At 32.1% G+C, this 15,331-nt stretch overlaps 3 protein-coding genes and 1 long non-coding RNA gene across 4 annotated transcripts; 1 reads left to right on the forward strand and 3 right to left on the reverse strand.

Moving 5' to 3' along the window:
• The first annotated feature begins 240 nt into the window (after positions 1 to 240).
• LOC138894112 (uncharacterized) lies at positions 241 to 2,484 on the forward strand. The gene is made up of 2 exons (XR_011409074.1): positions 241 to 1,818; positions 1,960 to 2,484. It is a non-coding gene; the product is annotated as an uncharacterized lncRNA (long non-coding RNA).
• Positions 2,485 to 6,824: 4,340 nt separating this feature from the next.
• Positions 6,825 to 7,193, reverse strand: LOC138904136 (uncharacterized). Its single transcript, XM_070192612.1, has one exon. It carries the CDS (start codon positions 7,191 to 7,193, stop codon positions 6,825 to 6,827), a length of 369 nt encoding a protein of 122 aa, XP_070048713.1.
• A 12-nt stretch (positions 7,194 to 7,205) lies between these two features.
• Positions 7,206 to 8,534, reverse strand: LOC138904138 (uncharacterized). The gene is made up of 2 exons (XM_070192615.1): positions 8,112 to 8,534; positions 7,206 to 7,991 (listed from the first exon to the last, which is right to left on the reverse strand). Exons 1-2 carry the CDS (start codon positions 8,532 to 8,534, stop codon positions 7,206 to 7,208), a joined length of 1,209 nt encoding a protein of 402 aa, XP_070048716.1.
• A 3,690-nt stretch (positions 8,535 to 12,224) lies between these two features.
• On the reverse strand, positions 12,225 to 14,108 carry LOC104101037 (glyoxylase I 4-like). The gene is made up of 3 exons (XM_009608438.4): positions 13,741 to 14,108; positions 13,190 to 13,527; positions 12,225 to 12,401 (listed from the first exon to the last, which is right to left on the reverse strand). Exons 1-3 carry the CDS (start codon positions 13,974 to 13,976, stop codon positions 12,310 to 12,312), a joined length of 666 nt encoding a protein of 221 aa, XP_009606733.1. The 5' UTR covers positions 13,977 to 14,108; the 3' UTR covers positions 12,225 to 12,309.
• Between the last annotated feature and the right edge of the window lie 1,223 nt (positions 14,109 to 15,331).

Consider the following 15,331-nt stretch of genomic DNA (forward strand, 5'->3'; position numbering starts at 1 on the left):
ATATTTTCTCATAGTACGAGGAATATAATTAGCCATTTTCCGTAGAAACTAACATATAGTGAATTTCCTAATATTCTATTGCTCTGGGGACATTAGATAAATATTAAAGTGGCCGTTTTCTAACTATTTTTTTGGAAAAATTTCAGAGAAACCCTCTAAGAATGATCATGTAAGAATTACTTACTCAACCAACTCAATGAACCATTGCCAATAGCTATTTCCAACTATTGTTATAATGTTATATAAGCAATTTCAATAACGCCAAAGTTAATTTCCAGTTAAATTGTTTTTCATTACTTTAAAAATATTTAAAAATTAGTAATAGCTTGACATTTATAGCAGTAAGGTGGACGTAGAATAGCGATTAATCTACTACTTCAGTGATTCACTATGGTTCGCTTCATCGCCACCACAACCACCGTCATCCACCACCATCTCCGGCAACACATCCGCACCCTCGTGAACGCAAGAGTCAAATGGGTACGTGACCCATACCTGGAAAAAGCAGTAGAAAAGGAAAAGAACCTCAAACCATTACTCTCCCTCAAAAACTTAATCTTCTCCCACCCCTCAAAATCTTTATCCCTTCGCACCATTTCCCCTCTCAAACCCCAACTCAATCTTCCCACCAATGCCCTCAATTTCGTCCAGAATTACCCTTTTGTTTTCAAAACTTTCAGGCCTCCTGTACCCTTATCCACTCTACATGTAAAGCTCACTCCAAATGCACTATCTTTACACAATGATGAGACCCTTTTTCTTAGTCTTTTACATTACCGTAAAGATTTAGCGTACAGATTAGCAAAGTTATTGATGCTCACAAGAGCTAAAAGACTTCCTTTTTATGTTATTGAAAGGTTTAAATTTGACTTGGGTTTGCCTCATGATTATTTGTTGAGCTTTTTACCTGAATTTCATGAGTATTTTCAGATTTGTCAAATGGGTTTTAAGGATTCTGATGGTCGTGAGGTTTTTGGATTGGAGTTAGTTAAATGGAGGGAGGATTTAGCTGTTTCTGTGATGGAGAAAAGGGTGAAAGTGAGGATTTTGGGGATAGGAAAAGAGTGCATATAAGGTTTTCGATGAATTTACCAAGACGATTTGATTTGGTGAATAAGCTGAGGAATTGGGTTGAGGAGTGGCAGAATTTGCCTTATATTTCACCTTATGAAGATGCATTCACTTGGCTCCTAATAGTGATCAAGCAGAGAAATGGACAGTTGGGGTGATTCATGAACTGTTAAGTTTACTTGTATCAAAGAAGACAGAGGGAGAATATTTGTTGCTTAGGGGATTATTTAGGATTTGGAATAAGGTTTAGAAAAGCTTTAGTGCATCATCCGGGTATATTTTACTTGTCGAATAAGATTAGGACGCATACTATAGTCTTCAGGGAGGCATTTAACAAGAACATACTGGTTGAGAAGCATCCATTGATGAAAATGAGGAACAAGTACATAAGTCTCATGAACAGAGTGTTGAGAAGGGGAATACCAATCAATGCTGGAGCTGTTAGGTACAGGAAGCAGCTGACTTCTTTAAAAGGAGGCAAAAGCAAGGAAAAGGAGAAGAGGATGAGACAAGTTAAAAGTCTAGAGACTTGAGAAGATTAGACAACGATATGTGATAATAGGAACAGAAGATGTGAATGATAACTTTATGATCATGCTCGATGCTATAAAGGCTTGTATATAGATGGATTTGTGTGTCAGTAATTCACTATATGTTGGTGACCAGATGTTGCTGGAAACTTGGCAATGCTCAAGAATAGATGAATGGTACAGCTTGTCTTTATATGGATATACAGGGGAAAACAAGGTTCTTTCGCCGAGAGTCTTTCGGAAACAGCCTCTCTACCTTCATAAGATAGGGATAAGATATGTATACACACTGCCCTTCCCAGACCCCACTTATGGGATTTCACTGGGTTTGTTGTTGTTGTTGACAGGGGAAAACAAGGTAAGGAAACCTTAGTATGCACGACAAGCTGACAGCCACTGCTGAAACTGTCTTTACGTTGGATGATTTGGCCTCTGGCTGGATAACTATTATCAAGATTGCCTTCTCTTTCCGTCCCTTCTGAAGTGAAGGGAGACTCGTGCCCTTCGAAATGGTCATATTCTTACTATGATGGCAATCCCTCTTTGCCAAAAAGAGAGCGCAAATTGGAGGTCTGTATCAAATAAATGTTTAACCATCTTGAGTGAACATACATCATGTGATACTTGCCCCTTCGTGAGTTATGATCATCTTTAATCTTGTCTAATTTTGTATGGCGACACATCCATTGCAACATTTCCAATATTCCACATTTAGAACACTCTTCCTCAACATTAATTCTCATATAGAATATTGCTCATCTCACAACTATGCTATAGATCTTATTTTTCAATTTGGTAAGTATGTTCATGACACATACCGCTCCTGTAAAAGTTAAAACTCCTCCATTTCAATCATATGATTGTAAATTTAAGTTGCATGTAATTTGGACTGACTATTCTAGGTGGAATTTCGTTTACTAACATGAATATGAAAATATTGTGTTCTCATGTTGGTTTAAGAACATGGAAAAGTCACTAAGAAATAGAAAGAGAGGAAGAAAAACTCACTCATTTTGGAGTCCGGAACCAAAATGTGCTTCTTTTAGACTCAAAGAACCAAAATGTGTGGAAAAAAAACATAGTTACCAAAATATATATAACTCCCCTTTAAAGGGCACTATACCTTAACGGTCGTTTGCCCGTTAAGATATAACGCCATTTTAAAAGGCGCTATAGTTGAACCTGAAAAGAGCGGGAAGGTATAGTTGCCATTTTGAAAAGAAAAAAAAGTATTACGAAAATTAACCATTTGTAAGTGGAAGTTGAAAGTACGAAACTTCTTGAAAATTGAAATTTACCTTCAGACAACAACTTTTACTTGAATTTTATTCTCATTTTCGCAATCAGCGCGAATTTACAAGTGAATTCCTAACATGACTAAGGATTTGTAACTGAAGGTTCAAGATTTAAAATATATTTTTACACCCAACTTCAACTTGATGATTTATGTTCGATCTAAAGTCAATTTTATTCTCAGTTTCGCCTATCTTCCATTCACCAAGATCCAAATTCATTCCAATAAAAGAAGTAAATGAGAACGGTATAGCTTTCACTGTCTCCAATTCTTCTGTTTGTCCACTTTTTTCTATATGATCAAGCTTTTGAGAAGCTAAAGCATTACTTTTTACATGTTTTTAATAGCAATTTTTTTCCCTTAAGATTTGAGGTGTTCGGCCAAAAGAAAGAAAAGTGTTTTTGAGCACAATTTTTCCACTGTAGATAAGAAGTTTCAAATTTTTGCTTATTCCAATAAGCCAACACCGACGCATAAAATTAAAATTTTAAAGACAAATTTATCAGTACCAAAATTTTATATTTAATTATCACTCACAATCCATCTATCTCTCATATATAAAATTTTTGCATTTATTAAAAAAATTATATAAATTTTGGAATAAGAACAAATTAAGTGTAATAGCAACTGACGTCGAGATAAATGTAACATTCATTGAAATTAAGAAATAAATGTTACATTGATGAAATAGTTGAATGCAGAGTTATTGGTTATCTTCTGAACATGCAATGTTTAAAAATTTCTGTAGGTTAATTATATAATTTTGTATTTATATATATTTTTATGAAGATAATTATGATATGTTATGTTTTTGTATATGACCTAATATCTCTTTAAAGACGATGTTTTTGGTGTAAACAATACTACTCAAGTATTTATTATATATGTATCCTTAGTAAAATGTTCTAAATTATATGTTTTTTTTGGATTTGGTTAAGGTTGTTCGAATGAGTGAATAAGTTATAATAAAATTTCTTCTCTCTTATTAGTTACAATTAGTACCCCTACGGTTAGCTATGAAATTTTATTTGTTTAATTTTCTATTTACTTAATTAATGGTGCTTGGGTATTTCGAAGTTGTTCCATTTGAATACGTAAAAATAGCACGGATTAGTCAGTTTTCGGACTGGTAATTCAAAAATAGTCAGCGTTTGCAAAGTCATTGAAAAATAGCCACTATTTTGCTGTAACACGGACCGGTCCAGCATAATATACTGGAGATTGAAGCACATGTGTATGAACTTCCAGCATATTATGCTGGAGCGGTATATTATATTATGCTGGAGTTCCAGTATATTATACTGGAACTCCAGTATATTATGCTGAAATATTTTTCGTATTTTGAATAGTGTTTTCATTCAGATTTATCTTTACATGAAAAGTAGCTAAATTTCGATTACTTTTAAAACTGTGGCTATTTTTCAATTATCACTTGTAAATCTGACTATTTTTGAATTTCTTCCTTTTGAATACATCCCGGGGCCAAGGTTCAAGTCTACAATATTAATCAACTTAACATATAAATATATCTGGTTTGGTTTAATTGGATACTTCTCAATATTTTTATACAATTAAAAAGTCTACCCTATTTGCGGTGCGATTAAAAATTTATAATTAAATTTATGGGTTTACTTAGAAAACCCCAATAATTGATACAATTAGGTTCGGTTAGGTTGGTTCACTTGGTTTTTAGAATTATTTTGACACCCCTATGTAAGAGATTATATTAAATATAAAAAAAAACTTCATTAAAATCATCCAAAATAAATCTGTTTCGGCAATGCTAATTCTAAAATCAACGTTGATATTGTCTTCATAATTTGACACTAAAAGATATTTTTTGAAGAGATTTGTCAAATATAATAACTAGTTTAAACTTCTTTTAAATTTAGGACCTGCATTATTTCGTGTAGTATAACGTTTTATTTCCTTCATTTGATTTTATGCTCTGTTGTTCCAAATAATTAAAGGGTGATATGCCTTAATTGGTAAATCAATTTTACGCCTTGGAAGTATTTTGAATTTGGAAGGACCCATTATCCTATACGCTACTTCTTCTTCAATTTTAATTTTTTACTTTTTTGCTTTGTTTGACCTATGTAGAAGTAAAATGAAGGGGTAAAAACAAGAGAGGCAAAAACTGAAAGAAGAACACTAAAAAGCTTCTGGCGGAAGCTCTATAAATATCCCTTCCCACTGAAAATTTTGAAATTTCCCGCACTATTCTCGCTTGCTTCCCGATTTGCTCTAGTGAGTTCGATCATTTCTTTGCTCGCTTCACGATTTGTTCGCTTCCGATTTGCTCTAGTGAGTTCGATCATCTTTCTGCTCGTTTCATGATTTGCTCTGCTGAGTCTCTCACACACACCTCTAGTACTCATATTATCCATCATTACTTAATAATATTCTGAGTAATACTCACTCGCTTTTAGGGTTTGTTTTTTTATTGTATTTTAGTTTATTGTGTGTGTGTATATATATATATAATGTTAACTATTATATTGATTGATTTAATTCTTTGCATTGAGAATGTAGTGGAGATTCTGATGTAGTGGTGTAAGTTTTTGTGTTAGATTGTTACAGAAAAATGTCGTTTAGAGCAATGTGCAGGTATTGGTTAGCAAAAGGGGAGTGCCACTACGGTAACAAATACAAAACATGCATTATTTTAACCTGCTGAGGCACCGGTAGAAGTTGCCTCTATCCATTGGCATCACCACTACTAGTGTTGTTGTGGTTGATCCTAGCGTCACTGTTTCTGATGCATTTGTGCCTGCTGAGGCGGCATTCATTTGTTTTGGTTAAGTTAAACTTTAAAAATCTATTGGTGCCCTCATTGTGATTAAATTTTGAGTCCGCCTCTGAGTGCATCACATTGGTGAAAGAAAAAAATATTTTTAAAGTTTAGACATGCTTTGTAAAGTAGATGATGAACTAAAAATTTAGGTTAGTTTTTAATAAGGATTTTTTGTATTTTTAAGGTGCGATATGCTTTGTAATGTCATAATTAGAAAAATTAGTAAATATGTTTCAATAGTATTTAGAATATATTAGATTGTTATACAAATATAAAATGTTGGGATGGAAGTCAATAAAATTTATTCTAGGGCCGTTCTGGTACATAGTGATCTCTCCATTTTATCAGTGGTGGACCCAGAATTTTTATCAAGCGGGTTCAAAATACGAAGAAGCAAATATATAAAGAGGTCAACAAAAAAATATATTAATAAAATATATTATTACAACTGTCCTCTACGAGTTTTCATTTCCTGAAACGTATTCATAATAGTCTCATCAGAAATGGTGTTAAATATTTTTCTTTCTACATAAGGTACCAAACAACCGCTCATGAATTCGTCATTCATTCGGTTTCGCAATTCACTCTTGATCAACTTCATCGCCGAAAAAGTTCTTTCAACGGTAGCAGTGGCAACAGGTAGAAGCAAACCAAATTTCACAAGGCGAAACACAAATGGATAATTCAAATGCTTATTTGTCTTAACTAGTGTTTCAGAAAGATCAACAAGTCCTTGTAGATTTGAGAACCTTTAATCAACATCATGAATATCAACAATATAAGTTTCAAGCTGATTCTTGAGTGTAACCGTTATATTTTCATCAAAATCATCAGGATATAATTCAGCCATCCTCAATATCTTGTTTATGTCAAAACTGGAAAATAAGTCAACTGGATTTAAGCAAGCTACTCCAATAAGTAAGTTCGTTATCACCTTATTAAAACGAGCATTGAGTTCTTGAACTTGCCAATCAATAATCTTAAAAAATATATCAACACGATAGTGATGTAAAATAGTATAATCAACAACTTTACGTCGAGATCTTCCAGAGTTAACATAGAGGTCATCAAAGTTTGGTATCAAAATATTATACTTGACACAAAATGCAGATACCTTATCAATAAGTGAATCTCATTCTTCTTCTCTTAGCTTTTGCAATCGTTTCTTTGCCACTTCAACAAGTAGAATAGCATTTGCAATATCTTGCTCCTTTTTTTGTAAGGATGTATTAAGCTCATTTGTGATCCCCAAAACATCTCTCATTAGGTGCGACATGAAAGCAACCTCAAATGTTTGACAACTGCTAAGATATCCCTTTGCCTTAGCTCTTTCTTCTAAAGTCCAGGCATCAACAACGATAGTATCAAGAACATCAATAATTGAGCCAAACATAGAAATAAAGTTCTTAAAATATTTATAGTGAGAACCCCAACGAGTATCTGCAGCTCTAGCAAGACCAAGTTCTTGATTCAAACCCCTACCAGTTTCAAGTTCACCCATGTCTAATGCTTCTTAAACTTTTTCTGCTTGAGATTCTCGAAGATCATCCATACGTTTAAAAGAACCTCCCACTATATTCAATACATTAGAAACCAACAGTACAAGTTCTCCCACTTCAAGACATTTTTTGGATACCGCAACAAGAGTCAATTGAAGTTGGTGTGCAAAACAATGAATGGAATAAGCAGATTTACTTTCTTGTTGAATCAAAGTTTTGAGGCCACGTAAATCCCCTTGCATGTTGCTTGCTCCATCATAGTATTGTCCACGCACATAAGATAAACTCAAAGAATATTGAGCAAGGTAATCAATAATTGCTTTCTTTAAACACAAAGCAGTAGTATTACAAATATGAACGATCCCAATAAAATACTCCACCACAGATCCGCATCTATTAACATATCGCATGACAATAGCTAATTGCTCTTTGCGTGATACATCACATGATTCATCAACTAGCAATGCAAAAAAGTCTCCATTTAGATCGTCCATAATTGCTTTAACTGTTTCAATTTTACATGCAATGATAATGTCTTTCTGAATTTTATGAGAAGTCAACTGATCATTCTTTGGAGCCTTTTTCAACACAAGATCACGAATTTTATCGCAGCTCTCTGCATACCATGAAAGAATCTCAAGAAAGTTACCCTTGTTTAATGATGATTCATCTTCACGATATCCACGGAATGCCAATCCTTGATTCAATAGGAGTCTCACCACCTCAATTGAAGCCTTCAAGCGAATTTTGTATTCGAGCTTGGTTTGAGTGGATTGCCTATCAAATGAAGTTTGAATTGACTGTTTTTATTTTAATAGATCTTCACATTTTCTTTTTGCCTGATTATGAATACTGCTCGACCCATGCATATCTAATCTGTTCTTTTTGTGCCAGCTCTTAAATTCTAAACTTGAAAATACATCACCTCCACCTTGATGAATGCCTTCATCTTGAAATAAGTAACAATACAAACAGTAAGTTGCATCTTCAATCACACTATACTCCAACCAATTATGATATCCTTTAAACCATTTAGGATTGAAACGACGCTTTAAGCCCGAAAAATCTCTTTGAGGAAACTTATGATATCGGGGTTGGCAAGGACCTCTTCGGAGGTATTCTCTTCTAATCTCATCACGCTCATTTGGATGAAAGTCTCTAATGGGTAATCTCTCCTTTGAATCAGTCTTTAAAGAATCGAGATCTATTCTTTGTCTTTGTTTTTTAGAGGATTGAGGTTGTTCTACTAATTGGTTCAAATTTTCTTCCACGGGAGTAACAATTAGAGAGGATGAAGTTGATTGTGGCAACTTGGAAGATACCGGAGGATAAAATCTCTTCATTGTAACATAAACTGGATTACCAAATTAGAATTCGAATTAGAAGAATAATTTAATTAAACTTAAATTTAAACTAACATTTATTCATTCTTCACCAATAATTTAATTTTCTTTTTTTCTACATATCATTATATTATAAAACAGTTAGATGAGATTTTAATCATCATTAAATAGCTTTGGACCACAACTTTGAAAGTTCAAAATGTCTTTACAAGAGTTATTATTTTCATCATAATTTTTCTTGAAGCAACAAAGAGAACAAATAAAAAAATCAGCAATGTAAATTCTAGTGATGCGCAAGTATTTTAAAGCAGATTATTTATATCATGGAATAATTAATTTAATTGAAAGGAATACCTATATAATGCAGTTAGCCAAACACATATACATAATACACTCATACACTTAGAAAACAAAATTAATCTGAATCCAATGTGTTATAGTCAATTAGTCATCCCTAAATCACTTAATGATAATTGATAAGATAGACCTAATTTATATGTACAAGAAAAAAAATTAGAAATCAGAGAGAAACCTGATAGTGATAGTTGATGGTGAGAGAGTAAGAGGCTAATGGCAGGAGACAGTTATGGAAGGAAGCAATATGACCTTAAAATTGAACTAAAAGATTCAGTAGAGAGAGAGAGAAAAAGGGGAGGGAGAGAGAGAGAGACAACAAGCATTATTTATGAAATATGCAGAGAAATAGAGAAGGGTTTCGGAATTGGGGTTGTTAGTTTGGGAATGAGTTGGGTCACTGTATTTTAGACATAAACGACGTCGTATTTAAATAGGAAATACGTATTAAAACAAAATAATTCTGACTGGTTTCGAACTCAAAACCTTGGGAAAAATTTGAACCCACTTTGCCAACAGGCTATTCGTCAACAATGTTATAAGCGGGGTCAAAATAATTTTTATACATAAAACGTTCTTAAAAATATAAAATATACTTATATATACAGTGTTATTTTTTGACGAAACGGGTTCATTTGAACCCTCTTGACCCTACGTGGGTCCGCCCCTGCATTTTATTATGTTCTTTTTCCTGTGCATGTAGTTGTGGAATGTGGAGGCATGTTCTTATTTCACTGCAAAAATTCAACTTTATCTTTGCTACTTTAGAAGAGATCGATAGTTCTTTTTGTCCTCAGGTCTACCATTTAAAATTACTCCTAGTAAATAATAGATAGCTTATTACTCCACTCAATGTTGGTCTACATTGTAAGACGTTGTATGAAGAAATTTATATCTTTTTAAAGCTAAATTTGTTTGTATAGTTTACATGATAACCTAATCAAGCATATCGATCATACGCTATCCATCCCTAATTTGTTTATTGTTTTAGGTTAGGTATTTTCATGTGTCGTGCATGAATGGAGAATTGAACTTGATCTCTCAAATTGTAATTTCTTTGGGACGGTTTGGAATATGTCTCCTTTATTTTTATTTTCTTGTTGAAATTTAATCTTTAATAAAAGTTAGATAAGCATCTCAAAACCACTAAGTCCTCTCTTTGTGTGTGCGCCTTAGCTTGTTTCTTTTCTCTAGTAAAAACTTACATGTTAAGTCTATTTTATTTAGAAATCGCAGCAATTGAAACTTAAGTTTTTGTATATTCCATGATTTAGAACAAGTATCATCAGTATATTCGAGGTTACTTAGAATCCAGTATTAATTTTTTCACATTGTTATGTTCTTTGAGTAATCATGTTTCTATAGGAATTGAATACTAACGAAATAACGTTACGTGCACGAATTATCTAGTTGAAAAAAGAAGAATTTTAACATTTTCTTTGTACGGCGAATATATCTTGCTCATTTGGAACTCAATGAAAAGAAAAATGGTTGTAACAAATAACAATTATTTAATCTTAAGCGAACCATAAATAGCGAATCTTCTCCGATTTGGTGGAACGAGATGGATATTTGATGAGCTATTGGTTTGAAAATCAGATTTAGTGTAAGAAATCACATGCAATTTATTTTCAAAAAACAATAAACAAAAATTCACTCAAAGGTATGCATTTCGTTGAAAACCAGCTCAAATATCCTCCAAAATCATTTTCCTAATTGCTACAACAATAATCCATCTTTTGGTACACTAAATTGAAAAAAATTGAGAGCTTCATCTAGTTTATTACTGGTCTACTTAATTAATATTCTATTTACATTTCAATCAAGGAGTTAGACCGACCGCTGATAATAGCAAATGTTTACTCATAGAAGTAGCCGGACTTAATCATTGGATGAGTTAGGAGTGTAAAAAGAAAACCGATAAACTGTATCAAATCGATAATTTGAGTCAAATCAAAAATAAAAACACGATGTGGTTTGGTATTGGAAAAAAACCCGACCATAATTGGTTTGGTTTGGTTTGGTTTTAATTAAAAAAAGTCAAACCGAAACCATACCAACTCGACATTATATTTATGTAATTTTTAATATTTTATACATGTAAATATTTATTATAATCAATTTATAAATATTTCTTAAATTTTTTCACAGTTTTATCTTTTAATGTATTATTTCAAACTTGGAGTCTTGGACTTAACATTCTTAAATGGTCCAATAAATTTTATAGCCCATAAATATAGCAACTCAAATAAAGTTCAAATCAATACTAATACTAATAAAATAAATTCAATTCAACAAAACTGACAATAGTGTTGGATATCTATTTTTAGTTTTGCATTGGTTTATATTGAAAATGGATAACTAGTTTATCTTTTTCTTTAGTGCTTAATTGTGTAAGTAATAGTACTTAGTAGATGTACTTATTTTAGCACGACTTATATAGTACTTTTAGATTGTGTTCATTTTTATTATGGCTTATTAATTAGCAATATTTATTTTATGCGATTTTATTATCTTTGTTATTGAATATTTTAGTACAATGCTATGACTTATTTCATATTATTGTGTTATTTTCTTGAAAAATACATTATATAGTTGTATCCTATTAGGACTAAAGAAATATTTGGAGCACAAGTTACATATTTTGTGCTATGAAGACTTTACCGAGAAAAACCCGAGGAAACCCGAAAAACCTGGAAAAAATTGAATTGAAAACCCGGCTTTGTTGGTTTGATTTGGTTTACAGATTTCAAACCCCGACACCATTGGTTTGTTTTGATAATCAAAAAATCTGAACCAACCCGACCTATGTACACCCCTAGGATCAGGGACGGATGCATGTGGAACTAAACGGTGTCACGCGATACCGCTTCGTCGATTTTTTTATGAAATATATATAGTAATACTGTACGGGTAAAATAACATAAAGAAAATAACACCACTTGATATATATTATTTCTTGGCACACTGGTTAAGTACCTAATTTTTTTCCTAAGAAGTTAGAGGTTCTATTGTTAAAATTTGTGGTGAGCTAGAATTGAACTCACAATCTCTTCTAACTAAGACTATTTCTTGTGGAGTAATATGATAATTAATATTATTTATTCTCTATTTTTCTATAAATATCCACATCACTTGTGAAATATCCTGCTTACGCCCCTACCTAGGATGAACCCAATGCTTTGAAGTCGAACGATCATTTATATGGGTGCAAAAATATCTATATGTAATAGATCAATTTTAATGTTTTGATAAAAGTGTTTTAAGCCTACAATCAAGTATTCTATTCTATTGTGCTATGAGGTAAGTAACTACAAATAGTCCAATGAGCCTGTATGATCTTAACAAGTGAAATTTCCGTATTTATTTAATTCAATTAGGTAAAAACATGAAGATCCCCAAACAAGATATGTACAAATATTCAAAATGAAATGTCTATCATATTCATGGCTAAGTTCTCCATCATCAAATATTCCACTTCTCCTAAGCAATTCATCTTACTGGTTCCATTCCCTGCATTTTCAAACACACAAAAATGGGTGAAATTAAAAATAGCTAGATTTATAATTGGTGATTGAAAAATAGTCATTGTTTCAGAAGTACCCGAATTTTAGCCACTTTTCATGTAAAGATAAAATATGAACAAAAATACTGTTAAAAATCCGGAAACATTTCAGCATAATATGCTGGAGTTTTAAATTTTTTGCATATGAGCTTTTAGTATAATATGTTGGAATTTTACAATATATGTGCTGGAGTTCCATCATAATATGCTGGAAGTTTATATGCAGCAGCTCTATAATCCCGCATATTATGCTGGAACATTCCGTGTCCTCGAGTTCCAATATAATATGCTGGAAGTTTATACGCAGGAGCTCCATAATCCCGCATATTATACTGGAACTTTTCGTGTTTCAGCAATACATTGACTATTTTTTTAATGACTTTGCAAACGCTGACTATTTTTAAATTACCAGTCCAAAAAATAGCTAGCCCGTGCAATTTTGACCACAAAAATTAGAATAATGCTACTAAAACTACAAGGTAACGTCTAATTCTCCTCTTTCCGGTGCCATTGATTTAATCAAACTTAATAGGTCATTTGGAAAAAAGCTTGTCCTCATTTTAAGCTAAATTTTTATTATCATTGTAATTTATAAATCTATTGTGACATGTTACTTGTTGCACTTCTCAAGTGACTAATTCAACTTTTATACATAATTACCAATAATTATCTTTTGGGTAACATAAAAGTATATATAAAAATCATTTTAAACTAAAACAAGAAGAGACACGCATACTGTAAAAAGAATTTGGAATGGTTTGGTTGAAGGTTGGATATTTGTTGAACTTCTTGAGAGGACAAGAGGAAAGTGGAAGAATTGGAATAGTTTGGCAATTGCAAATCTCAATCATGTTGCCATCTGGGTCGTGGAAGAAGAGTTGATCCACAGTGACTCCACCTTCTTTCACAGTTGCTGTTACATACTCAATCTTCAACTCTTTCAATCTCTCAATTATGAGGTCCATATCCGAGCATTGGAATGAAATGTGATTGTCTTTTGGATTTATCCTTTCCTTCTTTGACTTTGCATCTTCTTTTCCTAGCAAATGTATTCCAATTCCATGGTTGAACAACCTGCAAAAATCAACCCAAAATATCAGAGATTTATTTTTATTGTCTCAACCTGAATCGATGTTTATAAATTAGATTTTACCTTATATGTACGGATAATGCTAAATAATTTTACACATGCACTTGTGATATCATTTCCAAATACTGGCACAAATGCATGTAAAATATATATATATATATGTGTGTGTGTGTTAGAGAATATTATATTGGTCATACCAAGCTCCTTCGAAGTCGAAGGAAGAGGGCCTCTGGATTAGAACAAAACCAAGAACTTGCTCAAAGAATTGGACACTTGTAGGAACAGATTTGCAGACATAGGAAACATGGTTCAGTGCTAACAAAGGCATCCTTGTAATTTCTTCATGATCAGATATTGAGAATGATGTCGTTGACGATCGCCAGTTGAAGTTTGTCTCCTCGCCTAATTCTGCTTTCACAATCACTTTTCCCATTCTTTCTCCTAAGGAATTCAATTCCTCCCTTTATAATGAGTAAATTAATGATAATATATCTTGGAATAAATAAATAAATAGATGGAAGAATGAATACACCTTAAATTTCTGTGAGGAACTTTACATACAAGTGCACATATATATATATATATACAAGCAAATGAGAAGGGAGCTTGGTTTTTGTAGGTACTCACTCTTTCACTTGTACGGAGGATTGGGTTGGGTTAGGTGTGGACGAGGGGTAAACCAATCCCCTCTTTAACTTCTTTTGAAATTAATTATTCATATGTCAAGGGTTTACGCGATATATAATCACGTCTTCGGCAGTGTTCAGGATCAAATTCTGTAAATAATTAAGTAGTGCTAAAAATAATTATGTCTATTTCAAAATTTATATGGTCTAAATTATGAATCCATCATCGAGTTGGATCAATAGCTACACCGCATATGTGTTCTTTATTTTAACTCTTTCACGTAATCATGATTAATTAACTTGATCTTACTTTTATTTAAAATTAAAATTATTTAATTTGGTACAAATAAACAAAATAAATAAGTGTTATTTGTACATCATGTCCCTTTATAATTTTAAATTTAAGAAAATAACATTTTTAGATCTTTTATGTGTGAAAAAATATATCTTTTACATATAAAAATAAATTTTTTATGTGTAAAAAAGAGAGATAACGTTAGAAAACTAAAAACAAGATTGCAAAGAGCCAAAAAACTAATTGACGTGTACATTTTTTTTCTTTTCTTTTTATCCAAATTCTCCTAAGACTTTGTCAAAGCACATGACTCAGTAGTCAAGACTCACCTGCTTAAATCTGTTCTATTCATTTCAGAGTGACGTGTCACTCTTAATCTTACTCGGTTTCACTTATTGCTCTTTATTTATTTTCTCTTCCCCCAGATGTTTTAACAAATCTTTGTTTGTTTGTTTTATTTATTTATTGTCCAGAACTTCACTTTTATTAAAAGGGACCCTGATCTAGCCTTAAGCTTATGTGTTTTCATAAACTTAGTAATTTTTGTTCAAATTCTCTATTTTTATTAAAAAATTTATTAAATATTTATAAATATTTGACTATAAATTTATTTATTATTATATATATAACTTGAAATTGTTGTATGACCTCATAAACTTTAAAATCGTGACTATATACATTATGTCACAAGCGGTAGGCCTCTTGGAAAGCTACCAAATGCTATTTTGCTGCACAACTAAAAAACAATAAAACATAAATGCGTCTAGTCTTCAATAGTTTAAACTTTGTCACAATTTAAAATGACATATAAGGAAACGGAAATCTTGGTTGAAAGTCTGACTATTATTAAATATTTATTCAACAATT

The sequence above is a fragment of the Nicotiana tomentosiformis genome, chromosome 1, assembly GCF_000390325.3.
Source record: "Nicotiana tomentosiformis chromosome 1, ASM39032v3, whole genome shotgun sequence".
NCBI classification, from domain to species: Eukaryota; Viridiplantae; Streptophyta; class Magnoliopsida; order Solanales; family Solanaceae; genus Nicotiana; species Nicotiana tomentosiformis.

Bases quoted from the DNA above. Each gene is read 5' to 3' on its own strand.
- LOC138904136 (XM_070192612.1), bottom strand. From the start codon at position 7,193: ATGGGTGAACTTGAAACTGGTAGGGGTTTGAATCAAGAACTTGGTCTT.
- LOC138904138 (XM_070192615.1), bottom strand. From the start codon at position 8,534: ATGAAGAGATTTTATCCTCCGGTATCTTCCAAGTTGCCACAATCAACT. The intron at 7,992-8,111 runs GTATTTTCAAGT...AAATAAAAACAG, and splicing joins TTCATCAAGGTGGAGGTGAT to TCAATTCAAACTTCATTTGA.
- LOC104101037 (XM_009608438.4), bottom strand. From the start codon at position 13,976: ATGGGAAAAGTGATTGTGAAAGCAGAATTAGGCGAGGAGACAAACTTC. The intron at 13,528-13,740 runs GTATGACCAATA...TGATTTTTGCAG, and splicing joins TTCGACTTCGAAGGAGCTTG to GTTGTTCAACCATGGAATTG. The intron at 12,402-13,189 runs GTATGCGTGTCT...TTGAAAATGCAG, and splicing joins CATTCCAAATTCTTTTTACA to GGAATGGAACCAGTAAGATG.